Raw genomic sequence first — 27,202 nt, forward strand, 5'->3', positions numbered from 1 at the left:
GTTTTACTGCCCTCTACTGCTCTGGTGGTGTAGTGCATTTACTTTTTTTTCTCCATACGTCACTGACCTGATTTACACAATCTACCCGGGACTTCAGCCCGCAGTCGAAACCCAGACAACAATGGGGGCACAGGAACCTTTTAGTTGAGGGGAAAGTAGTTCTGGGGGCTCAAAGACCCTGGACCTCTTTATACCATAGACTGTATAAAATATGGACGTAGTATCCGTGATGTCACCCATCTGTTCCTGAGAGCTGTTTTGAAGCCAATCGACGGCGGCAGCCATATTGGAAATGCGGAACTCAACCAGGCAGAGTGTGACGTAGTGTGAGCCTCCTAGCCAATAGCTATGTGTTCCCGACCGGGAGTCACGTCAGTCATGTCCTTATATGGGCAAAAACTCATAATCTCAATATCTTCTGAACCGTCGTGTTAGAAAAAAATTCACCCCCGTACAGTGAGTGACATTAGAGAGATTAGCTTCATAGGGCCAAGCTGTTTTTTGAACCAGGCTGTAAACATGTTTATTAATGCTGCAAAGATCGTCTTTTTCCCATTCATGTCTATGTGGTTTCCGGCCAATCGTCGGTGGCAGCCATATTGGAAATGTTGAACTCAACATAACTTTTGTTGAGCAAGTGTGACGTAAAGAGGCGGGCTTTGAGCCTCCTCACCAACAGCTACAGTGTTCCCACCTTTCAATCAAGTCAGCTGTGCCACTCATTGGAAGACTCGTAATCTTAATATCTTTGAAATTGACGCGTTGTGACAAAATCCCCCCCTTACAGTGTGTGCCGATCGAGAAATGATCTATCCAGACTACACTCGTTTTCTGAACCAGGCTGTAAACATGTTTATTTCTGCTGTAAAGATCGTCTTCTTTGAATGGGTGTGTATGTGGTTTCTGGTGTTTCTGCAGCCAGCCTCAAGTGGACACTTGAGGAACTGCAGTTTTTAACACTTCAACATTGGCTTCAACCCTTGCAGCCGTAGGTTGCTGCTTGCCTGTCAGCCACCACAAGCCAGTGGACGGGGTGACGACTGTAGTTATGTGATCATATGTTTTAATGTGTTCAAGTCGAGCACACAAACACATCCTGATTGTCCTTCGTTTAGACGGAGGGGTGAAGTTGTTTGAAAGCTGCCCTGATGATAATCCTCAGCATGTGCGTGTGCACGCTGCTGTTGTGTTGGGTCAGAGGTCCGGCTCCTCCAGCTCGATCCTTGCTCTGGCATAAAGAAAAGGGTCAAAGTAGGTAGCCACATCTGTGAGTGATCAGCAGACTGCAGAGTGAGTGCAGCGGGAGCTCATTTATATTATTGTATAAAATATATTTAAATGGAGAGTTTCATTCTGTAGGCTTCTGTTGCACAAACTGATGCTTGTTCAATGCTCCTGTTATGAGCATGAGAAGGAGTTTGAATGCTCTGATAACCTGTCAGCTGTTTGTTTACATCCTCTGTGTTTCTGTGTAAAGTTGCATATTTAAAACCTTTTTTTTAAAAGAAGCTCAGTGTGTTGCAGAAAGACTGAATGGTTCTTGAATGGTTCTCCTTGAATCTGACTCACTTTCATGAGCAGATGCTTCAGAGGGAAGACTTTATGAGCTCTTCATTTGATGAGTGTAATCTCCTCACTGATTCAAGCACAGCTTTGTGGTGTTACTTTCTCTCCTCTTCTCCTTTTCTCTTCACTCACTCTTTTTCTTCTGCATGTTTCTGTATCAGGAGCCATGCTTCTCTGTTGCACGCACTTACTTTTGTGTCCTTGAGTTTTGGAGAATATAACCCTGTTATCAGTGCTGGTGTACAGTCATGCACATAACACTCAGATAACACCTGGCTGTCGCTCCTACCTGTCGGGTCAGACTGTTCTCAGGATGCTCTCAAACTGTAACTTGTTAAAACATTCGAGCGTGAAACTTCCAGCTGCATGAAGCGATGATCATCAGCAAGTTTCTCAGGAGCTGAAGCTGTGCTCAGAGAAATAATGTCTCTTTTGACAGTCGTCGATTATCACAGCTACTATTCCACCAACAGGATGCTGACTCGCACAGTAACTCAAAGGTTCTGTATTTAGGGATCAGCTTTTAAATTTAACATGAATGTTTTTGGCCAAATGATGAAGTTATACTTCAAACTCAGTGTGGCACTAACTTTGGTCTGTTAGGCTGAATGTCCCCGTGCCTTTTCCCCAAACGCTCGTGCATTACTGACCTGCTCCCAGGAAAAGAGGGATCCAGTTTTCAAGTCTTGCAGGAAGCTCTTTTCTTTCCAATGTTGAGTCAAACGCTCCCAGAGTTTAGAAGTTTTATAATACCTTGTCACTGTTTTGCACCATAGTCTGTATCAAAAATGGACGTAGTCTCCGTGACGTCACCCATCTGTTCCAGAGCTCTGTTTTGAAGCTGATCGTTGGCGGGAGCCATATTTGAAATGTGGGCCTTTGGTCGTTTCCCTAACAGCTGCAGTGTTCCCGCCTGTCAATCTAGTTAGCCATGCCCTTATTTGAGCAAAACTTGTAAGTCTAATACCTTCAAAAATACAGAGTTATAAAATAAATCACCCAGTACAGTGTGTGTTGATAGAGAAATGAGCTATTCAGACCTAAACAGTTTTTTGAAACATGTTTATTTCTGCTGTAGAAATTGTCTCTTTCAATGGGTGTGTATGTGGTTTCTGCAGCCAGCCTCTAGTGGACACTTGAGGAACTGCAGTTTTTAATACTTCTGCATGGGCTTCATATTTTAACACTGGACATTGCCGCTTGTTTTGCATGTCCTGCACTCAGCAGAGATACTTTAGGCAAGTAATAGGCAAGATGTGTCACTCCTGAAGTTATTTATGTGTCTGTTACTTGTTGCTTTCTGGTCACTGTTTTGCACGCGCCATTCTCAGCATAGATAAGAAGGATGCAAGATGAATCAATCAATCAATCAATCAATCAATCAATCAATCAATCAATCTATCAATCTATCAAACAATCAATCTTTATTTGTATAGCACCAAATCACAACAACACTCAGTCTGACCCCACCTTAATTCACCATGAGCATTGCACCTCGCAGTGTTTAGCTAGTTACAGCAGAGAGGACAAACTTCCTTTAACAGGCAGAACCAGACTCATGTTAGACAGCCATCTGCCTCGACCGAGTTTGGTCTGGAAAGAGGGATAGAGGAGAATAAGAGAGAGAGGGAGCGGTGATAGTGATGAGACGAGTAGTAGAAGCTGTTTCAGCTGGAGTCCAGCACGTCCGTATCAGCTGGAGTCTGGAACGTCCACAGCAGGAGGACGTCTACGGCAGCTCAGAGGAACCTACGGGACAAGGGAGCTCAGGGACTCCAGAAAGGTCTATGGTTAGTAACTTTAATGGGACAGGGAGAGTTAAAGTAAGTGATGGGGGGTTGGGGGGAAGGGGGTGGGATAGGATACCAGTGTGTCAGTGTGCCAGTTCCCCCGGCAGTCTAAGCCTATAGCAGCATAACAAAAGCTGGTCCAAGCCTGATCCAGCTCTAACTATAAGCTTTATCAAAAAGGAAAGTTTGAAGCCTACTCTTAAAAGTAGAGAGGGTGTCTGCCTCCCAGACCCTGACTGGTAGATGATTCCAAAGGAGAGGGGCTTGATGACTGAAGGTTCTACCTCCCATACTACTTTTAGAGACTTAAGGTACGAACAGCAGGCCTGCATGTTGGGAGCGTAGTGTTCTAGAGGGGTAATAGGGCACTATGAGCTCTTTAAGATATGAAGGTGTCTGATCATTAAGGGCTTTGTAGGTCAGAAGAAGGATTTTAAATTCTGGTCTAGATTTTATGGGGAGTCAGTGTAGAGAAGCTAACACTGGAGAGATGTGCTCTCTCTTCCTGGTTCTAGTCAGTACTTGCGCTGCAGCATTTTGAACTAGCAGAAGAGTCTTTGGAGACTTTTTGGGGCAGCCTAGATGTCTCCTCAACAATTCAACTCTGGGAAACAATCTTAAGTCTGTCTCTGCACACGACTCTTTGACTGATTTAAAAGTCTTTGTTTAGAGATTGACTGTTCAAGTTAATTTTCGGATTCTCTGAAGTTATATTTACTTTTTCCGTGCTCCTTTACTGCTTGAATGTTTCTGTTATTATTGAAAAATGGGAGTAGCACCTGACTCCATACCTTTTTAAATATTAAGTCATATAACGGAGGTGACTACAAGCTTGGAAACCTCATCGCATGACCTGTTATTGGTTCTTTGTGAGAAACCAAATCTGTAACTCAGATTTATTCCATGCTAAAATCCAAACATTCTTAAAAACACACTTATGTATACTTCAGCTTTTGTGCCGACATTGTTTTATAAAGTCGCAGTAGGAAATTCAATGAACCTCCATTCTTCTGTAATTAATTAGGAATGTTGGAAATCTCAAGTGCAAGAAAAGGAAAGGGCAGAGGAAGAAAGGCGTAGCCAAAAAGACAAACTGCGCTGAATCATGAAGAACATTTCCTGGAAGAAATAAATCCCTGAAAGGCGCCAGAAGTCGTCTCTACAGGAGGACGCTGCAGTGCTGACGGGGTGACTGCCTGAGGAGCAGCAGCTTATAGTCTGGCAAACGTCCCGGCCCTGGGAGGCTCTCCTCTGACCTTATACTATCATCTCATATCATCTGATACACAGCCAGCTCTGAGCAGCCCACTGAGCGGCTGTGGAGGAGGCCTACGTGCCCTGAGTGGGGGCATCGTGGTGCATGGCTCAGCTGATCAGCAGAACGCGTCAAAGCTTTACAAACCTGCTTTTTATCCCTGAACAACCAGGGTTTGTCCGCTGGTCTGTAGTGGTTCACATTTACAGAAGTCACTTATGAGTCTGCCGATGTCTTATGAAACAGGACCCAGTGAGCAAAGCTGCATAGCTCAAAGCTAACGGAGGTTATAGAGTGTCCCACAAGTGGTTTCAGGAGAAGGTGTTCTTCTCTGGTTTAATGGTTTAATGGTGGCAGGCTTGTCTTGCTGTCGTCCCAACATGTTGGAGGTTGATCACGTGCACATGTGTAAGTGGGAGTGTGACCCCCGTAAGATCGACCTGTACTTCAGTGTGTAATTAGCTTGAAGAGGGCCAGAGGGCGTGTGTGTGTGACACTTTGTCTATCTCCAGGGGTCAGTGCATCACTAAGTCCTCTTGTGAACGTTACTTCTCTTTAAAAATGTCCTTTATTTAAACGTCCCTGCTGCAGCCTGATTGATACGCACGGCATGGTGATGTTTGTGGTGTTCCTTAATGTCTCTCACTGACTCACCCTTAAAGTCTCTGTTTTCATTAAAGCTCCTGTGAGAAGTTTCTGGCTGGTTATGAGACAGGCTGAATTCAATACCTCTCATGTGTAAGCAAACAAAAACACTGACAAACTCTACTTAGTATGTTTTGATATCTGTTGCGACTGCCGCAGGGTTGATGTCAAAGCAGTAGGTTGTTACAGGATACCTTTTTAATGTTGGCTGCCATTGATGTGATCACTTTATCTCAGGAGTCTAAACAATGTGTGCTGTATCAGTATTTTATCCCACCTTGAGTTTACACCAGACTTTTTTGGTCTTCCAGTTTGTCCTGTCACATTTCAGAACTCCAACCATATCAAAGTAGTATCGGACGTAAGCTCTGTGTAGCCATATATGCCTTGTAAGCTACATCAACCTACATTAAAACATTACAGAACACTACAAATAAGGCTTCCAGTTTGATCAGGAAGTTCTTATTATGCATATGACTTTCCCATAGACTGTATAAATAATGGACGTAGTCACCGTGACGTCACTCATCTGTTTCTGAAGCGCTGATTTGAAGCCAATTGGCGGTGGCAGCCATATTGGAAATGTTGAACTCAACATAACTTTTGTTGAGCGAGTGTGGCGTAAAGAGGCGTGGTTTGAGCCTCCTCGCTAACAGCTACAGTGTTCCCACCTGTCAATCAAGTCAGCTGTGCCTCTCATTGGAAGACTACTAATTTCAATATCTTTAAAATTGCCGTGTTATGAAAAAATTCACCCCGTACAGAGTGTGCCGATAGAGAAATGATCTATCCAGACTACACTTGTTTTTTGTACCAGGCTGTAAACATGTTTATTTCTGCTGTAAAGATCGTCTTCTTTGAATTTGTTGTGTATGTGGTTTCCGGTACTTCCGGAGCCACCCTCATGCGGATCCTCGATGAATTGCAGTTTTAGCACTCCCTCATTGGACTCATATTTTTAGACCCGGAGGTTGCCGCTTTGTCTTTCCAAACAACACCCAGTGGATAACATTTTCATCGGGTGTTAATTTCCACCTTTTTTTAAAGCGATACCAGCAGCAGCACCCTCCCCGTCCCTCCTGTCACCCACTGTGCTTTAATACGCTCCAGCTGACTGTTAATCTTCCTCCTCCTGCCACAAGTTCAGAAATGTTTCTCCTCTCATTGTTGGAAAATCAAGGAGATGTGTTTCCCTGCTTCTGTTGTTGAACAGACTTACAGACTTTCTGTCTCCTCTGAGCCACTCTGTTGTGTAAATGTAACGTGTGGCGTTTCAATGAAAGGGAACTTATAGCGGCATGAAAAGTGTTCGAGTAAATGATGCTTCCACCTTTTGACATATTTCAAGAAGGAACTAGAAGGCTTTGTATTCGGACCAAATCTGATTATTATTTATTGGGCATGTTTCCATCGAGGCATTCTGGCTTATGATATCTTTATCTGCCAGACCACTGTTTGTGAAATCAGCCAGTGGCCAGCAGATACAGGCTAACGTAAACCTGGTCCCACCCTGGGCTGAAATGTGGACAAAGTTATGCCAAAGAACGAGCAGCCGTTGCCTTTTCTTGCTCCATAAGCTACTTCAGTTTACAGAACGTGTCCATAGTTAGGTGTCAAAATGAGTTAAACCTCCTCATGGGTTTCCAGGCAGGAGATTCAGTGTCTCCCCCTTTTGAGAGAAAAACTGTAAACACAGAGAAAGTGAGAGGATTGAAAAGGCTTCTCAGGGTGTCAGAGTCCTCTGAGTCCTCTGAGTTTTAGAGCCAGTGAGAGTCGAGTCCTGTCACGATGACGAGGCTGAATAAAGCTGCGTTTCATCAGTCGACCTACTTCCTGTGAGGGAACATTCAAAATAAGAGTGGGAGGAATTCAGAGCAGAGATATTAAAGCATTTCAACATGTTGCTGAGAATGTGCAACGGTCAAGCCATTCATCCGGCCCCCAGCCTGTGTGTTCCACATGCTCCGTCATGCTCTGTAAGCAGCCGTGTGACGTTCCTTAAACTCTCACTCTACTGTTCAAACTAAGAAGATAAGAACGGATCAGAAGTGGAGGAATTCCTGCAGGTTCCTTTACTTAAAATAGCATGGAGCTGTTGCCCAAGTCTCCATGAGGCTGCTCAGAAGAGACCTGGACTCTCTCATTGTTCTATGAACAATTGTTCACATGTGGCTGAGTGCTGACTCTGAAAAAGAGAGAAGAAGCTCCTGACCTGCTTCTGCCTCTAACACTTGTTGCCAAGTGAGTGAAGGTTGACATTATCAGACGTTAACCTCCGACAGAGAGGCGACATTTTCTGTTTGTCTGCTGCTCACAGTTTACAGACGTGTTGCTGTGAGGCTCTGGATTAAAGGTAACAGCATGGGACTCTTCATCCTCTGTTTTTACAGCAACTACAAACTGGAACTTCCTTAAATGAGTCTTTCTATTTCAAGTTATGTTGACTGTTACATCCGTCTATCTCTGTCTGTTAGCATGTTAGCATGGGCTGTTAAGCAAGGGCTAGAAAGAGAGAGAGAGAGAGAGAGAGAGAGAGAGACCAGAGCGAGACGCTAGTTTATAGACGCCAAACTTAGAAGCATAAAGGAAAGAAAAACTTTAAAATCATCTGCACATAATGTTAGATTAGCTGCCAGGGACGGGGATCAAAACCCAGTTCTACTAAAGACCATGTTCTACATTTTTTCAAAGTTCTCTTATCAATCAATCTTTATTTATACAGCCCCAAATCCCAACAAATGTTCTCCTCAGACTCTTTCCAAACAGAGCAGGTCTGGACCCTACTCTATGTTCTATTGTTAACAAAGACCCAACATCAAGACCGGATCAGATCCAGTCCCATCTTACAAACAGGACTCAGTCTGATCTCATCTTAATCCACCATGAGCAGAGCACTTTGCAGCATTTAGCAAGTTACAGTGGCAAGGACAAACTTCCTTTAACAGGCAGAAACCTCCAGCAGGACCAGACTCATGTTAGACACACATCTGCTGAGACCGTGTTGGAGAGAGGGATAGAGGAGTATTACTCTGCACAAAGACAAGCTATGGGGTTGGTTGCTGGTGAGAATGGTTGAACGTGTTAACCCTCGACTGTCTTCAGGTTAGAATAACTGTCAACAGTCGGACAGTCATCTTCCTCCTCCACTGCTCGAAGCTGCCGCAGTAATCTCAAACTTTATATCAAGTCTTAAAAAATCAGAAATAGAAAGTAATGTTGAAATCCCTGTTAGAATCAGGGCATAAAGGCTAGTACTCGTTTTCTGTCATTCCGGTTTTCAGCTTTTCTATGAGGTAGCGTTTGTTGACCTTGTTGAACCTTTTCAGTCACAAGCTGCACCAGCAGGAGGACGTGTCTAAGAGGACGTGTGCCCAAGCTGTCTTGATTTCTTTCTACGAATGCTGCTCTGCCTTTCCAGCTCTGTTTTAGCAACACCACGACAAAGATGTCCACTTCTAAATCCAGTGTTTGACAGAGTTAGGTATTACTTCTGTCATCTGGTTTGAACCCTGCAGCAGGTTGGTTCCACATTAAACTTTGATCCTGCTGTAATGTGTAATATGTATTGAACACAGGGACACCACAGCCTCACTGTGCAGTCTCAGGTCATGGTGTTGGTGTAGATCTCCTCCACGTCCCTGCTCCTCAGTCTCTCTCTCTCTCTCTTTGAAGTTTGTCTTCCTAGAAATGATTCCCTTTCTGATGAAAGCCCCGGAGGACACACGACCGCGACACAGTTTAACAAACCAGATGAAGCAAAGGTCATAGAAAGCCTCCGTTTAGTCTCTGTTTAACAATTTCTAAACTACGTGACCCCAAAACAATCAATGAGATGTTTAAGATAAAGGTTCAGGAGTGGATTAAGGACGAGGCAGCGAGTGACGGCAACGTTTCTGAGACAGCTAAGGACACTGAAATGTTTGGCATCAAGGAGGGGCCTTGACTTTTAATCCATTCAGTAATGACAATCTGCATTATTCCTTACATCATTACAAAGTACACATTTAACACCAGCCAGTGACTCTGTCTGATTGATCTGCTGTCATTCAGGATGGACAACTAACATCATTTAGAAAGATGACGGCGAATCAAGAGTTAGCTTAAAGGCACAGAGACCAGAACAAACTTTCCACCACCTTCTCGAAACCGCCCGAGGAAGATTTGTTTGTTCGTTTATAGACTAGGTTACAAGCCAACTAGCAGAACCAAGCTAACCGATGCATTCAACTATGATAACTTCAACCTTCAATGGCACAATCTGCTCATTCACCATCTATCAGGTGACTGGTAGCAGCCCTGACGAGGCTGCATGCAGTGTCTGCACACATCAGTAATCAGTCCGATCAATCAGGCCGATCGGTCCAACTCCACGCTGTTCATTTCAGCACCGAGCAGGGACAAGAGTTCATGCAGCCCAACATCCTGTTTGATACGACCTCAGGCCGGCTCTCTCCTGACCTGACTTACCTCCTCCGCTGCTTTATTTCAACCCCGGACTGTGATATATTTGCAGCTGTATTTGATGACGGTTAAATCCAGTCAGGAAATTTAGCTCCTCCATGCAGCCCGGTCTCTGCAGACTAACCTGTAATATTCCTGATCTTCTGCTCTCTGAGTCTAGCCTCAGGGATGCGCGATGTTGTTGTACCTCTATATGAGCTGCTGAACAACCGTGACATGTAAACACACTGCAGCTGAGGTCCCCTCCTGATGTACAACTTTGTGTGTGTGTGTGTGTGAAACAATAACACACATTAGAGATGTGTTAGAGAGGAGCTCGGCAGCCTGCTGTGATTCACAGAACTGATACTAAGACAGAATATGAATGAACAGCTCTGTATTTCACATGACTCTTACAAACAGGGGACAGTGAGATGAAGGTCGGAGCCTTACTGTGTTACAACACGGTCCTTCCCATAATGGCTGTACCTGTGGCGGGGATGCAAACACATGAAGCCCTTCATGGGTCATGGGAGGTTTTCTATTTCCATCATTTCTGTTCGTCTCTGTCTGTGTGTACTCTGATCTCCTTCCTGCTTGTGACAGCTTCTCAAAACAATCCAAAGCAATGAAATCAGCACTAACCAGCTGCATTCAGAAGCTTTCAATAGCAGTCTGAAGAAAGGCTGCAGGTTCCTCTGGTTAAATGTAGGGATGGGCAATGATTTTCAAATATTCAAATATTCGTTCACATTGTAAAAATCGAAGAGTTACTTTGAATATTTACTCATTTTAAAAGTACATTTTTTCATTTTTACTGGTGCCTGGTTGTAATACAGTGTTCCCTCCAGACGGTGGCTACAGAGCGTCTTAAAGCTGTTTGCTAACAACATTAAGAAACAGAAGAAGAAGAATGCTAACTGCATTAAATAGCAAAAGAAGAAGAACACATTAGTGACAGTTTCAGTGATCTTCCCTGTTTCTGAATCTCACACTACTACAGGTATTTCAGAGACTGAGCATGGCTGTAACATGTAAACACACACCATGCAGCGTCACAGAAACACAGACCTAAAGATTGAGATTCAAATAGTCGTCGAATAGATGCCAATGATTGTTAAATGATGTCCTAAATGTAACATGTGCATGTGTGCAAAAGTCAAACCACAGGACGTTAGATGTGAAAGTATAATTTGACATGTTTCTGATATTTCAGTGACAAACTAATTTAATCAGACTTTTGAACAGCAGGAAGTTTCATCGTGACATTTTTTAATTGATGAAGTATTTCTGTTTCTCTGGCCGAGTCCCGTCTGTCATCTGCACCCTCAGTTTAAATGAAAATGTGTCTTTTTGTCTTTATGACTTCATTATGATTGTTCTCTTGAGCTGCACTACCACTCAAAGTGTGGACACACCTTCTCATTCAATGTTTTTTATTTATGTTAATTATTTTCAACATTGTAGATTAATACTGAAGACATCAAAACTATGAAATAATCTGGTTTTGCCATAATCTGGATTACAACAGTAGTCAAATAGGACTATCCATTGTGTACTAACCCTACCTCTGAACAACACAACTGGTCTTGGTGTTGTTCATGAGGCCCTCCATCGAAGGCTGATCCTCCTCCTCTTCCTCTTCCTCTCTCTGGCCTCATCCCTGGATGTGATCGTCTTTAAGGAGCTTACTGAGATTTTTTCTCTGGTGTAAACGGCTCTGTTCAATTCCTGTGAGCTGCTTTCACTCTCTCGTAGTTGAGTGAGGCGACGCAACGGCCAAAGACGGAACCAGGCCGGATCTAGACTTCAGGACACGAGACAAATCGGCACAATTAAATCAGCCGGGATGGCCTGTTGTGAGGAAGAGTCTTTACCAGGTCCAACCAGGGCTGATTACTTAACCTAATCCATTACTGAACAGGGACTGTTGAGTATATTTACCAGGAACACTTTATTTACATGACTTTTATTCACTGTATCAGACCCCGGGCTGCGTTTCTCTCCATGGACTCAGACTTAAGAACGCCAAACTTTAGGGCACTCGGGTCCCTCTGAGTTCTCATACAGCTGAAGTCAGGGATCATCAGATCCAACTTTTTGAGTCCTGATCAGTTCCTTGGCTTTGGCATCAGTTGATACTGACCCTGATCCGATCTGATCTGATGCAAGTATTAATTCAACATCCTGAATTAGCAATTACAACTCATCTCTAAAGCTCTGAGTGCGGCGCCGGATTAATCAGGAATTAAAAATAGAAACTGCATCAGACGAGGAAAGAGGAGAAAACGTCACTGAGTCACAGTTCTGTCCCAAAGTAGAGCAACAACTTTAGTCAGAATGACTCTGGTCAAGCTTTACCCTGATGGGGGTCTGAACAGAGTCTCTGCTGTGAAGTCTGGAGCTCATAGCTCGTAGGACGTAGCTCGTAGGTCATAACTCTTAACTCGAAGCTCCCAACCATAGACTGTAAATAAAAATGGACAGCGTTGCTCCGCCTCTTCCCGTTGTACGGTTCTGAAGCCAAAAAATCCCTCTCCTGGGCGCCGCCATCGTGCAGCCAGAGCCTGTGAAGCCACTGTAATAAGCTCCGCCCTACAGCGTAACGTCACAAGACGCTGTGTGTCCTTTGAAGTTTCCCTCTACTGCGGCGGTGAATCAAAGGAAACAGGAAGTAAAACCCCGTTTTTTAACCTCTAATAACTAACGAAAAAGAAACTTTTCAGGAAAAAGAGGCCTTGAACACAAAACGGTCAAATACTAACTACATATCACCACAGCATACGGATGTGAGAAACATCCGTACCACGTGTATTTATTTTTTAAAGTGTGACTGCTCCCCCATTCAAATGAATGGGGAGACAGATTTTTTGAGCTATACTGCAGCCAGCCACCAGGGGGCAGACACACTGCTGAAAGCCTCACCACCAGGGGAGCATCCGGCTCCCTTGCTCCTAACGCGTAACTCCAGCTCGTAGCTTGTGGCTCGTAACTCGTAGCTCGTAGATGGCGTGTTACTTGTTTTAAAGCTTTCAAACATTAGCACAACACAACGACATTAGCTGCTTCGTTTCGTAAAGGTGTTTTCTGGCGTGATGATTCTTCAGATGCTTGATTATATTTGTTGTTATATTTTGCTACCTTACCGCCACCCCTCAAACTTGAGCTTTGCACACACTGCAGTTTGGAGACAGACACAAGCCTGAAACACCTCCAGACCGGTACCCAGTACCAGGATCAGATCAGTGCGTCCTCAGTGTTAGTGTTTCTCACTCAGGACTTCTCCATGATTGTTTTATGGTCCTTACAAGTGAGCAGAGTTCTTCACTGATCCACCTGGTCATGATGAAATGACTGTTTGGTCTTGCTGCTGCTTGTGTTGACTGAGTTAATATGAGGAGTGTTGCCTCTGCTGGATGTTTAGTAGAACAGAAATGTGAAGGAACCAGAGAAAGGCAGATGATAAACCAGAACATACCTGCAGCAGGTAGAGAGGACGGCTGAATAGAGTTTATATGAAGTGATCAAAGTTAGCTCAGGAGAAGTGAGCATGTAGAAAACACCAGGAGAGGGCTCAGCTAGCCTCTCTGTTTTTATCTTCAGTGAGTTTTACCACAACCTAAAGTTTCTCTCCCAGTGTTCATATTTGTTCAGTGCTGTTCAGGTTCAGGTTACTTTATTTGTACCCGTAGGCAGACTTGTTTTGCAGCCATTGAGATGTTAGGTCAATACAAAATTACAAGATACTTCCAAGATGGCGCCACGGACGGTCGCCCTGGTACTGCGCTCTCTCGTACTTGTTGCGTTTTTCTCTTTTCTTGTATCTTTAAGCTCCGCTTCTCTGGTTTCTTTTACCAGAGAAGAACTTGTTAACATTGGTCAGTCCTCTGCCGAACTTTTTACACCGGTTTTCATTGAACCTTTAAGTTACACAGAGATTCTTGCTGGTGGAGCCGCAGCTCTCTATGGTCTTTGCCGGAGACGCCGGCGCCGGGGCAAGCGAGCAGGCGTGCTCGTCAGACTGAGACAGCGGGGGTTACGCAGTGCGCTCCCGTCCATTCACCTGGCGAATGTCCGCTCCCTGGCAAACAAGATGGATGAACTGCTGCTCCTCAACTCAAGAAACTCGGACTTTTGCAGATCCGCCGCCCTGTGTTTCACTGAAACCTGGCTCAGTGAACACATCCCAGACAGCTCGCTGCACTTACCGGACTTTCAGCTCCACAGAGCGGACCGCGTAAAGGAACTCTCTGGGAAGGCGAGAGGAGGCGGAATCTGTTTCTACATAAACGAAGGTTGGTGTACAGATACCACAGTGTTGAAGAAGTCATGCAGTCCAAATCTGGAGACTCTTTTCATAAACTGCAAACCCTTCTATTCGCCGCGGGAGTTCTCCTCCTTTATTCTGGTCGGCGTCTACATCCCACCTCAGGCCTGCGTAACGGAGGCGTTACAGCACCTGGCTGACCAGATTACAGACGTGGAGAAAAAACATCCTGACTCTCTGCTCATCATTCTCGGGGATTTTAACAGAGCAAATTTAACCCACGAACTACCTAAATACAGACAACATATTAAGTGTCCCACCAGGGAGTCTAACACTCTGGACCACTGCTACACAGTAATAAAGGACTCATATCGCTCTGTCCCCCGTGCAGCTTTAGGACTATCTGATCACTGTCTGATTCATCTCATCCCGACCTACAGGCAGAAGTTAAAAACGGCTAAGCCTGTAGTTAGGACTGTGAAGAAGTGGACGGAGGAGTCAAAGCAGGAGTTACAAGCCTGCTTTGATTGCACTGATTGGAGTGTTTTTGAAGCTGCATCAGGAAACCTCAATGAACTCACTGACACTGTGACTTCATACATCAACTTCTGTGAGGACATGTGTGTGCAGACCAGGACCTTCTGCACATACAACAACAATAAGCCCTGGTTCACACCTCAACTGAGGAAGCTGCGTCAGGCCAAAGAAGAGGCCTACAGGAGTGGGGACCGGGACCTGTTCAAGCAGGCCAGAAACAAACTGACGAGAGGGATCAAGGTAGCTAAGAGGAGCTACACTGAGAAGTTAAAACAGAGCTTCTCTGCCAACGACCCCTCAGAAGTTTGGAGAGGCCTGCGTGAAGTTACAAGCTACAGGAGACCCTCCCCCCACCCTGAAGGTAACAAAAGACTAGCTGACGACCTGAACAGCTTCTACTGCAGGTTTTCACACCCCACACCCGAACACTCTGATTTACCTGGCCCCCCCACAAGCCCCTCCCCACCCCCCTCTGACCCCCCACCTGCGCTGACGATCTGTGAAGATGAGGTAATCCAGCTCTTCCAGAGACAAAAGACCAAGAAGGCTCCAGGACCAGACGGCGTGTCCCCCTCCTGCCTGAGAGTCTGTGCTGAGCAGCTGGCCCCCATCTTCACAAAGATCTTCAACACATCGCTGGAGCTGTGTGAAGTGCCCTCATGCTTCAAAAGCTCCACCATCATCCCAGTCCCAAAGAAACCCACCATCACAGGACTCAATGACTACAGGCCCGTCGCCCTGACGTCTGTGGTCATGAAGTCCTTCGAGAGACTAGTGTTGAGCCACCTGAAAGACATCACAGGCCCCCTGCTGGACCCCCTGCAGTTTGCCTATCGGGCAAACAGGTCGGTGGAGGATGCAGTCAATATGGGTCTGAACTACATCCTGCATCACCTGGACTCCCCCAGGACCTACGCTAGGATCCTGTTTGTGGACTTCAGCTCTGCGTTCAATACCATCATACCAGACATCCTGCACCAGAAACTCACCCAGCTCACAGTGCCGGCCTCCATCTGTCAGTGGATCACCAACTTCCTGACGGACAGGAGACAGCAGGTGAGGCTGGGGAGCATCAAATCCAGCACCCGGACCATCAGCACTGGCGCCCCACAGGGATGTGTTCTCTCCCCACTGCTCTTCTCCCTCTACACCAATGACTGCACCTCAGGAGACCCCTCGGTGAAACTCCTGAAGTTTGCAGATGACACCACCGTCATCGGTCTCATCCAGGACGGAGACGAGTCTGCTTACAGACAGGAGGTGGAACAGCTGGCCCTCTGGTGTAGTCAGAACCATCTGGAGCTGAACCCGCTCAAGACGGTAGAGATGACAGTGGACTTCAGGAGAAGCCCCCCCCCACTCCCCCCCCTCACCATCCTGAACAGCACTGTGTCTACTGTGGACTCTTTCAGGTTCCTGGGATCCACTATTTCCCGGGACCTGAGGTGGACCTCCCACATAGACACAATCAGAAAAAAGGCCCAGCAGAGGATGTACTTCCTGCGTCAGCTCAGGAAGTTCAACCTGCCCCAGGAGCTGCTGATCATGTTCTACACCTCCATCATCCAGTCTGTTCTGTGTACCTCCATCACTGTCTGGTTTGGCTCTGCAACCAAACTAGACAAACACAGACTGCAGCGGACTATAAGGACTGCAGAGAAAATCATCGGTGTCGACCTGCCCCCCATCCAGGACTTGTACCGGTCCCGGGCCAGGAAACGGGCAGGGAGCATTACCGCTGACCCCTCACACCCTGGACACAAATTCTTCAAACTCCTCCCCTCCGGCAGGCGCTACAGATCACTGTGCGCCAAAACAACCCGCCATAAGAACAGTTTCTTCCCCCAGGCTGTCACTCTGATGAACACTAAACCATAACAGTGTCATACCTGTCAGATAAATACTCTCTGTAAATATACATGTAGATATACAATGCAACAATTCTCAAGCAGAATTCCATATTTCTATTTTTTGTATTATTTAACTTCTATTTTATAATGTAAAACTACCTCTGCAACTCACCACTGCACTTTATCATATTATTTTAGCCTGTACATATTAGTCAAGCTATTGTTGTTTCTTTGTATTTATAGCTAAGGTTATTGTTATTATATTTTCATTTTATTTTTTATTGTAGTTCTTATTCTTATTCCTATTCTTATGCCTTGTACAAAGAGAGCACAGTTTACCAAAGTCAAATTCCTTGTGTGTGTGAAGCATACTTGGCGAATAAAGCTGATTCTGATTCTGATTCTGATTCTGAGATAGATGTCAAATGGAACAAACTACAAAAACTACAAAACATACAAAAATATCCTAAAAAAAATCTAACACTAAAAATGGTAAAATGAATAGACATGATAATATGATAAAAGTGCTAAAGGTTCCATTTAAAATGCATATCAGAGAACAGTCATCCAATGAAAACGATAGAATCACATGTTGTGTCATTACGTTAGAGCTGAGCTGATTGTAACCTCCACCTTCTTCTTGTGATTCTTCCAGCAGAGCAGACCGGACCGGCTAAGGTGGTGAGAGCAGGAAACCCCCCGAAGGCCAGACGTGGAGGAAAGGTAAGAGTTCTGGGTCTGTCTGTCTGTCTGTCTGTCTGTCTGTCTGTCTGTCTGTCTGTCTGTCTGTCTGTCTGTCTGTCTGTCTGTTCACAATCACCCAAAATATAAAGACGTTATCCTCACAGATCAGTCTACGACAGATTCCTTTAACAATAAGGAGAATCATGACTCAGCGTTGAACTCGTGGGGTTCAAGTGTGAAGACAGAGAAAATGATGATGATAAAATAAATCAAAGATAATATCTTAGTGGAGAACCTTGAACTTCAAACAGGCAAACATCAGAAGGAGTTTTCCCACAGCTTCTCTCCTTCCGGACACGTGTGTTAAATTGATCTCTGAGAGGTGATTTAGGTTTATTCAGGCTCATTATTGTTATAATTAAATAAAAACAACATAAATGTGTCCCAGCATGGCGGCTTATGTTGTTGTTCTTTTGAATCACTAATAAGAAATAAAAACAGACATTAATTGTTCTTCAGAAACATGTGGAGGAGGTAAGAGCAGCTTTCTTTGCCCTGCTTTGTGCCTACAAGGCGTCCTCCAACAAACTTTTGCATGTTTGAACTCTTGTTTGCACACAGAGTTCATTTGATTTCTACCCCGTCCACTCTTTGTAAATAGCTCTAATCATAGTATAACTCCATTAGAGTGTTTTTGTATTTGTGTGTCTACACCAAGCGGCAACCCTCCGGTCTAAAAATATGAGTCCAATGTGGAAATGTTATAGACTGCATTTGAGTGTCCGCTTGAGGCTGGCTGTAGAAACACCAGAAACCACATACACACCCATTCAAAGAAGACGATCTTTACAGCAGAAATAAACATGTGTACAGCCTGGTTCAAAAACTAGTGTAGTCTGGATAGATCATTTCTCTCTCAGCACACACTGTACGAGGGTGAATTTTTTTCTAAAGCGGCAATTACAAAGATATTAAGATTACGAGTCTTCCAATGAGAGGCACAGAGGACTTGACTGACAGGCAGGAACATTGTATCTGTTGGCTAGGAGGTTCAAAGCCCGCCTCTTTACGCCACACTAAGTTTGGTTGAGTTCAACATTTCCAATATTGCTGCCGCCGCCGCCGATTGGCTTCATAACAGTGCTTCAGAAACAGATGGGTGACGCGTAATACTACGCCCATTATTTAAACAGACTATGGTCTTAAGGAGGACCTGATCACCGAGCTACCTCCCTGTTAAAGTGTTCATACTCCTGAATCCTGAGTCCTGAATGTAGTGTACAGTGAGCCTATACGTTATGAATACATGGTCATTAATTCACATTTATGGATACTTTTAATCATCAGACACTTCAAAAACCTTAAGTATTGCTGAGTTATTGCTACTCCATTCAGTTAAAGCTGGGGTTGGTAGTCACAGAAAACTAGCATGAATTTGAATGTGGCATGTCTTCATGACTCCGTCTAACCCCCCCCCCCTCCCCTCAGAGCTCCTCCAAAACGACGCCCCCCCGCTCACATGCACGAGTGCCGCTGATTTGCGACCATATGATGGTGACTGATTCAAAACCGGTCCTCACCAAAACATTCTCATAGTGAAAGTTAGAAACAAAAACAAACATGGCTGCTGTTAGTACTCACAACTGTCATTCTAGCATTAACCAGTTGTACCAGTGACACGATATCAGGAGAAAAGTTATAACACATGTATAATACTGTAACAGCTCTACTGTTTGTTACACATGTTCAGTGTAGAGGTTCTTAATTCCTACAGTGTTGACGGTTAGTGAAGGCATCAGGAGAGGTGTAGAGTGTGTGAGCGGGAGAGAAGAGAGACAAGAGGAGAAGTTCTTCATTCATTCAAACATTGATTGTGTCTTTGTTGGTTGGCATGGTTACGGCCGACCGTGACCGGTTATTAAAGATCAACGTATTCACGAATCGGCTCGTCATCCCTACAGCATCCGGGCGGACGCTACAACATCTCCTGTTGTTCAGTAAGTTCCTGTAGGACTTACTGAATGTCATTAACTCTTCTGCTTGTCAGAGCCCCCCGTGGTGAGAGCTTTTTAGACTCTGATCCGGACTACAGTCCTGAGTAAAGCACCTCCATCGGGTCAGAGGGGACAGAGGTCGAGTGAGAGGGGCAGTAAATAGAGTCAGGGGAAGCAGAGGCAGGAGACGGGGACTCGGAGTACACACCGGGGAAATGTATGCTCTGCAGGAGGAGGGCAGAACAGCAGGACGGGATTTGAATGGTTTAAAATTTTGGACCCCAAAAACTGTGCTTGGTTGGTGTTTTCCAAGGTTTACTCCGGCTGTAGATAGCAGCTTTTTATACCTCTTTGTTAAGAACACGTTATGTATTGATTACCATCAGGACTGAAAGATCATTTTAACCAGTATAACAAAAAGTGGATCTAAATCTGACTACCAACCCCAGCTTTAATGTGAGTTCATTTGATCAGGACAATGCACATTAATCAACATTTTAACAGTATACCTCAATAGAAATATGCTGGAATCAGCACAATAGCTAAATTTAATCTGTAGTCATAAAGCAGGTACTCGCATAAAACATAAAACAACAAGATTAAAAATGACAGGAGGTCACAAGACAGTTAACAGAACACTACATGAACTGACTTACAATCAGATTTTACATACACAACGTACACTACAGTGACTTTATAAAAACTGGATGGAAGGTGAGACCAAAGCCCTGGGAACAGGCATCAAATAAGGAAGCAGATTATTCATGTATTCATGACTGGTTTGTTTTTAATGTCCAAGTGTTTTTTTAAAGGTACAGTACTTCTCAATCTCGCTAATGTGAGCTGGTAGTTTGTTCCAGGACTTGGTGCCTCTGACAGACCATCTGACTGGATGTGGTTTTACGTCTCCGTACATCACAGTCTCCTCTTGTTTGTGCTCTAGTATTTATCATATTGTGTTTTTTTAATACATTTGATCAATAATGGAGGGGCAAGCCCGTTTAACACTTTAAAAAGAAGACAGATGTCAGTATAAATTAGAAAATGTTCAATGTTTAATATATTATACTTCCTGACTATGTTGCAATAATGGAAATGGAGAAGTTTCCTGTCTAAGATTTTGATTTTGAAAATATTTCTATATACCTAACATAAGCCACATTGACCTGACAAGAGCAGACAGACATTCTGTTTCAAGATATTAGAGGACAAAAATCAGGACTTCATCGACTGAAACAGATAAAAATGACTTTAAATGCTTCGGGCAAAAGTGTCTTGAAATAAGTTTCACATCTTGTTTCAATAATAATAATAATGATAATGATAATGTAATAATAATAATTTTACAAAAAAACAAAAAAAAAAACAAGTTACAAAGTGAATAAAATCACACAAGGCAAGGTAAAGAAATTCAACATATTTTAAAAGACAGCAAATTCCCCCAAAAGAACTCTAAAGGAATAAAACTATTTTAAGATATATTTCTCAAGATGGTTAAAATAAAATAAAACAAAATTCAATTAAATTCAGATAATTTCAGGAAAAGGCTCTACGATAAAAGTATGTTTCAAGAAGATATAAGTTTCTGAATAGGCAAACATTTAGACTCATTACCACAGATGGAGTTCTTATTTTAAGGCCTGTGTTATCTTAACAGATTGAGATCCTGTCAGTTCACTGTGGTTTATATGAAGAGTTATGACATCCTGACTCGTAATGAGACAAACACATATTAAGATTTAATGTTTTACAGTGTAGATAAACTACTTCTCTTTTAAGCTGCTAAATACCAATAAACCTGCGTCGTAAACAGTGAACAGCCTTTATAGTTTGTAATTCAAGACAGTAAACTCTGAGCCAATCCAATCAGGGCGTGTTCATTAGCTCAGAGCAGCTCCTGCGCTCAGTGGAGGTATGTGTGTGGTCACAGAGCAGGTATTTATCTGTCAGGCCTCAGGCACTGTGGAAACCTCCCTTCAAGCCTCCTGCAATGCAAATATGAGTTCCTGGTGCTCTGCAGAGGGAGCTGACGTACACCCCCAAAGTGTGTCATTCACAACTTCACACCTTTATAGGCAGTAATACTCTGGAGTTATGACCACACCTGAAGCTCTGATGGTATGATTCCACATGTGTGAAGTGTAACATGTCAGAAACGGAAGCAGACTGAGGGACCACAAGAGATGTTTGCACCTGAAGTATTTGACATGAATTTGCAAAGTTGCAAGTTGGAGTGACACGACGTGTGCAAACATCCTCACTTGTTTGTGTGCATAAATAAGGAATTGAAAGAAGAAGGTTACCTCAGCGTGTCACTCTGTGTTTTTTCCCAGTCATGAAGGGTTAACTCCTTTTTGTCAGCATTTAATTTGAAGCCATTATAAGATATTTAGTTTGAACCTGGAAGCTCAAACCTGCAGTAGAGGATGGACGTCATGTTCACACTCCTCACTCCATGTCTCATTTTGATCCTGTGATGTTGAGTTTGAGTGTACATAAAGTCTCCACGTCTCTCCTCCTGATCCAGCTTTGTTTCTTTTCTCAGGTCGGGGATTTCGGCGACACCAACAGCTGGCCGACTCCAGGAGAGATCGCAACTAAAGACATGCAGGTAGGTGTAGAGTTTGAGAAGTCACAGGCTAGGAGACGTGTAGAGGAAACCATGATGAGACCACTGTGGTGTCCGTTCTGGTCTTCTTAGAGGTTCAGATTTCTGGATTATCATTACAAAGACAGATCTTGGGTTCTTTACCCTTTCGGTAGTGTATCCACCCATACAGCAGCTCTTGGGCATTAGTCTGTCCTTGCTGGCAAATAAAGGATTCAAGGAAGCACCCTCAGGGCAAAATTCCACCAGATCTGTGTCCGGTCCGTCTCCAATCCATCACAGCACCAAATCTGATAGTTTTCTATTCTAGTCAATGTGTTAACTTCCACTGGATCCACTCCGTTGCGTTCCGGCTGCGTCTCTGATCCGGCAGGTCGGAGTCCTCCGGATCAGATTCTCAAGACTTCTATTTTTGCCGGATGCCGGAGCACGACGCATCAATCTCAACAGAGCAGATGGAGCGGGACAGGAAGTCAGGTTTCACCAAAACAAAATGAAAACATCCGGTTAATTTTCAGAATAAAACACTCTGTGTTATCACCAGATCGTATTTCACTTAACTACAACAACAAACCAAAGTCATGATGAGTGGAGCCAGGCCTGGAGTCAACAGGTCAGAGGTTTTCAGAGGACCAGAAAGACAACATGGATGAGGAGAATCCTTGATTCAGTGATTACTGGAGGAAAACCTTGGTCACATGACTCCAGCTGTCCAGAGGTCCTGCTCTGTGCTGTGTTCTGAAAACACAACCTGTGGGTGTTGATGGACGAGAGAGCACAGAGCTGGACTGCAGCGGATCAGAGACGGACCGGACACAGATCTGGTTGAGGTCCTGTGTTAGGCTATACAAAGTTACTGCGGACTGAAGAACTTGTCTTGGACCACCCTGCTCTGTTGATCTCATTGTTGAAAAAGTTGTCCAGTGTTTGAAACCTGACGATAAGTGCTTAAGTGAAATACAGCAGCAAACTTTACCGTAAGCAAAACCAGCAGTTCTTCAAATGTCCACGTGAGGCTGGCTCCTAAAGCCAATGAGACCTCATTAGAGTCCACGCCTGGTACAACCGCATCTTTGGTCTCCTCCTCTCTTTATTCGTAACACCTGTTGGAGGTGGAGTTTGTTGTAACTCGTCTGTTTTGGTCGTAGTGACGCTGGGAGTCGGCTGATTGGACTGACAGGTGTGCAGGTTGGAGTTGTTTGCCTGGCTGCAGGGCCTCGACTCCTCCCCTCTGGTGGTTTCTAGATGAGCCAGAAGTTAGTATGAGTCAGCATTTCCAGTCTGGTGACATCCCCCTGGACTGTGGGCGTCAGAAACCCACAGGTTAGCCACAGTGACAACGTCAATGTGGAGTAGAGTGATTAGGAGTAACTCTGTAACTTTGCATTCACACCTCCCTCACCTGTGTTAGAGACGAGGAGGAAGCAGGTCATGGAGGACAGAATGAATTAATCTCAATGTATGGAAACTGTCATGTTTGTCAGAGGACTTTCAAACCCACACGTTCACTGATCTGTGATAGCAGTTAGTCGAGTGTGGTTTCACCAAGTGAGGGAGCACCATCACCTCTGTGTCTGCAGGAGACTGTAGGATACTAACAGTTAGCGGTAGAAGTAGAAACCCTGAGTCATGACAGTAAGAGAAGAGAGCAGTGTGTCTGTCACCAGGTACTGTCTACTGTGACAGATAGTGTCTGTGGAAATGGAATCTCACACAGTCTGAGTGATAAATGATCACAATCAGAGCAGCTCAGCCTTCCTGGTTCATGGTGCTGAAGAGGATCTGTGTCTGCATCAGGTATCTGTGGTTGTTGTTGTAATCACACAGCGGCTTCACGTCCACACAGAGCGGTCTGCTCCTGTTGGCTCCGTGTCATCACGACTGCATGCTGCTTTTTTAAGGCCGGGGGTTACCACTGTGGCAGGAAAGACTGGAAGTGAAACAAAGATGGCTGACATGAGAGCAGAGATCAGACGTGTTTGTAAATCAAAGCTTTTTTATAACTGGTGTATTTGTCTTCTTCAAAGAGGACAGCTGAAGGGACGGAGGATGAGTGGGGAGTAAAGATTGGGGTAGCAGCCAGGGGTCACATCAGGGAGTCAAACCAGCGGCCGCACTGATTAGGACTAGGGATGTAAGGATATATCACAAGACGATAAAAAATCGATACAAATAAGGGTAGATTAAAATCAGTTCAACAACATTTGTTTGTCAATATTATTTCATATATCCAACAAGGTATTTTTGTACAGTCATCATGTTTGTTTGCAAGGTGCTGAAAAAAAGTCTGCAGTGGTTTTATTTGAATTACAACACATCTTAAAAATGAAAAAGGATGACTTTGTTCACAAAGAAATATAAGAGACCAAATATTAGGGATGCACCGAAATGAAAATTCTTGGCCTGAAACTGAAAATGAAGAAACCAAGGCCGAAAACTGAAACACCAAAAGAAATTATTATACCAATTATTAGTACCATTGCACGGCTCTAAACTAACTTTTCCACTGGTAGCACTGGTGCTACTAACTTTCTCAGTGAGTCGCACCAGCACATGATTTGGTCACACCCTTTTTTGGGGGGTACAGCATGACCTTGCAAGCTGATGAATAGTTGTCTTATTGGCATGCCATAGCTTCGTATGAAGTAAAGATTGGCAGTGACTTGAGTTCTGATATTTGAAAAATATCTTACTGTGAGTATGAAGTTTGTCTGCAACAAGCAGTGGCTGACAGAACAGGTCCTTTCTTTTATATAGTTTTAAAAGAAGACTTAACAAAAATGTTTTCAAATAAAAGTAAAGCATGTACGTGACGGCGCTCTCTCTTCTGAACAGGAGAGAGTACAGGTGGAGGAGACCGACTAAGCCAGTGAAAAAGAGGGCGACTTCCAACCACAATGTCTAATACAGTGCCTGTGTTAGAGGGAGCATTAATGCACTCGCATGAACGCGACCAGATGAAATTCTTACTCATACGCTGAAAAAAAAAGGTTGCATATGCAACTATTTTGGTCGCTGTCTCAAGCCCTGCATTGCATTTCTGGCTCTGACTGTACTAACCTCACTAAAATCCAGGATCTCATTGAACATATCAGACAACAAGGGTGCATGCCCCTCATCTGGTTCAGAGGGACGAGTCCTTTTTTCTGCGCTCTGTTCTCCTTCTCCTGGGCTTCTCAGTCTCCGAGCGGGTTCTCTGCATCCATCGCGGCCTGGATCATTTCTCGTGCGCACTGCTTTATTCCCACATCCAAGTAATGATCTTTATAACGTGGATCAAGTACAGTCACGATGAAGTGTAGAGGATCTGAATAGATCTCAGTGAAACGTGTGCTGACAGACTCTAAGAGTGTACTTGTCATTGTTTTCACTCGGTGGTCCATCTCACCCTCTTTGTTTAGAAGATGCTTTAGTGCTGAATTAAAGGAAGAACAGATGCAGACATGTTGGTCCTTATCCAGACAAGCGCGGACTGGCCACGCTTTTGCTTGCGTCATCACAACATTCTGTTTCGGCCGTGTTGTTTTGGTGAAAAAGTATTTGGGTGTCCGAATTTTCGCTGCATCCCTAATAAATATATATTGCAACTGTCCATCTGAGAATCTGAGAATTGAAATAAAATAATAGTTATTTAAATCTTGAGTTCAATCCAGTTATCTTGAAAAACGTTAGAGGCATCGTGAGTGAATCATATCAGGAACCAAAAATCATGATTTGAATCAAATCGTGGACTGAGTGGATCCTTCCATCCCTAAGTAGGACTCTAGCCCCTGTATAAGGAAAGCATGCTCTTATCCCAGAGCAGAACTGGCGTCTCATCAGTGCTTTCCTCTGCAGGAGATGGATTTACCAAAACATGATCAACATGTGTCCAAATAAGCCGTTAACTATCTCCATTAGTAGTAGTAGTGGAGAATGCCAAATATAGCTTGGCACACTTGCACCATAAATATGTATTTTGAAAGTTTGTTCCTTGAGGGGCTTTTGTGCTTGACTGGGAAGAGAGCATGTCAAAGGGCCACAGGTAGGATTCAGGCCTGGGCTGCCCACCTGAGGGCTATGGCCTCTTTACATGCCATGTATGATTAAACCACTGAGCCAACAGGACCACAAAATCCAGATTGTTCAGAAAGAATTTGTTGATAGCAGAAATAAATCATGTTTTACATTCAGGGAGTGTTGCAGTATTTTTAATAGTCTCCTATAATCTGTGTTTATTTTCACTCTTGTGATAATTGAGAAGATTTATTGAACATATTTGTATTTGTTTTAAAACATGTTTGAGGTTGTCATTTAGAGCTTTTGGTAAATTGATGGATGGATGTTTTCCCTTTTTCCCGATGTTGTGTACATAAAGGTGTAGTCCACTAATGGAGTTAGTGTTCGCTTGTTGGAAGCCTTACAAAGCCTCACATTAAAACTCCTCTCTGCTCTGGTATTGATCCACCCAGCACACTGACCCCCTCCACTACAAACTAAGTCTTCTACAGCTGTTGCACTGCGGGGGGATGCGTCTAATCTGTGTCGTCTTACAGTAGCAGCAGTCGTCAATCACCCCTCAGAGACATTTTCTATTTCGGATCTCTTGGCGATAGTGTGTCAGGAGGAGAGCGGCCCCTCTGACCTCCCCTATTTTAGGCAGCCGGGTTTGAGCGACCAGGAGTGAGCAGGTCCCCGAGCATTGAAATGTGGGTCACGTCGTCAGATCCAGGAATAACCAGCGGCTCTGGTGGCAGGACTCGTAGGTAGGAGGGAGGTGGAATTTAAAAACGGTGGCCGCGGCCTGGGAGGGGATGTCCTTTTAGGGATCCCCTTCAATAAAGCCCCCTCTTGATCCGAGCTGCTGCTATTCTGAGGGGGCTAGAGTTCACCGACCATCACGTAACATTCAGAGGTGTAAGTCAGTCACTCAGCTCCACACATTATACAAGCTGGGAAACAGACAACCACGTGATGAAGCTGGAGTTCTTGAATGTAGGGAACGTTTTACTCAATAAGACGTGCTGCTGTACATTTTTCATCTGTTGCTTGAGTTACATATCATCTCTTATAAAAACAGTATGAAGCACAGTTCAGTTGCATATTGCTGTGACCCGTGTCTGTAATGCAGATCAAATATTGTTTACTATATACCTACAAGAAAGCTTGTCCTGATGAAGTTGGTGCTCAACGGTTTTCTGTAACAGGTAATCATTGTTGTGTTCAGCTCGTCAAAGTCAAGGATGTGCTGGTTATCTCTTTTCTACATCGCTGTGAATGTCACATCTTTGACTTTGGACTGGTTTGGGTTGGACTCATCTTCTTAAGGCTGATTTGTACTTCTGCGTAGAATTGACGGCGTACCCTACGCCCTACGCCGGAGGTCCGCGTAGCTCCCGTACCTACGCAGAGGCTTACACACGTAGCTGACGTGCCCCTTCTCCAAAATGTAACTACCCGTAGAATAGGCGCAGACAGCAAGCCCTCTGATTGGTCCGCTTGGCGGCATTGTGACCTGCCAAGGGACTGCAGATGTAAATTAGCTTTAAGCTAACTCTGGTACAATGCATCAGACGGTGACATTTAT

General features: G+C 44.2%; 1 protein-coding gene across 5 annotated transcripts in view; it reads left to right on the plus strand.

The window, feature by feature from the left end:
* Positions 1 to 27,202, plus strand: part of larp1 (La ribonucleoprotein 1, translational regulator) — an 84,415-nt gene that overhangs the window by 18,306 nt on the left and 38,907 nt on the right. For 4 of the 5 annotated variants that reach the window (XM_034683359.1, XM_034683361.1, XM_034683362.1 and 1 more), the window contains exons 2-3: positions 17,006 to 17,073; positions 21,574 to 21,639. In XM_034683359.1, coding sequence (XP_034539250.1) covers positions 17,006 to 17,073; positions 21,574 to 21,639 — 134 coding nt within the window. The remainder of the gene's footprint in view (positions 1 to 17,005; positions 17,074 to 21,573; positions 21,640 to 27,202) is intronic. The other variant, XM_034683360.1, reaches the window with a different exon arrangement.

Source organism: Notolabrus celidotus, chromosome 5 (genome assembly GCF_009762535.1).
Source record: "Notolabrus celidotus isolate fNotCel1 chromosome 5, fNotCel1.pri, whole genome shotgun sequence".
NCBI classification, from domain to species: domain Eukaryota; kingdom Metazoa; phylum Chordata; class Actinopteri; order Labriformes; family Labridae; genus Notolabrus; species Notolabrus celidotus.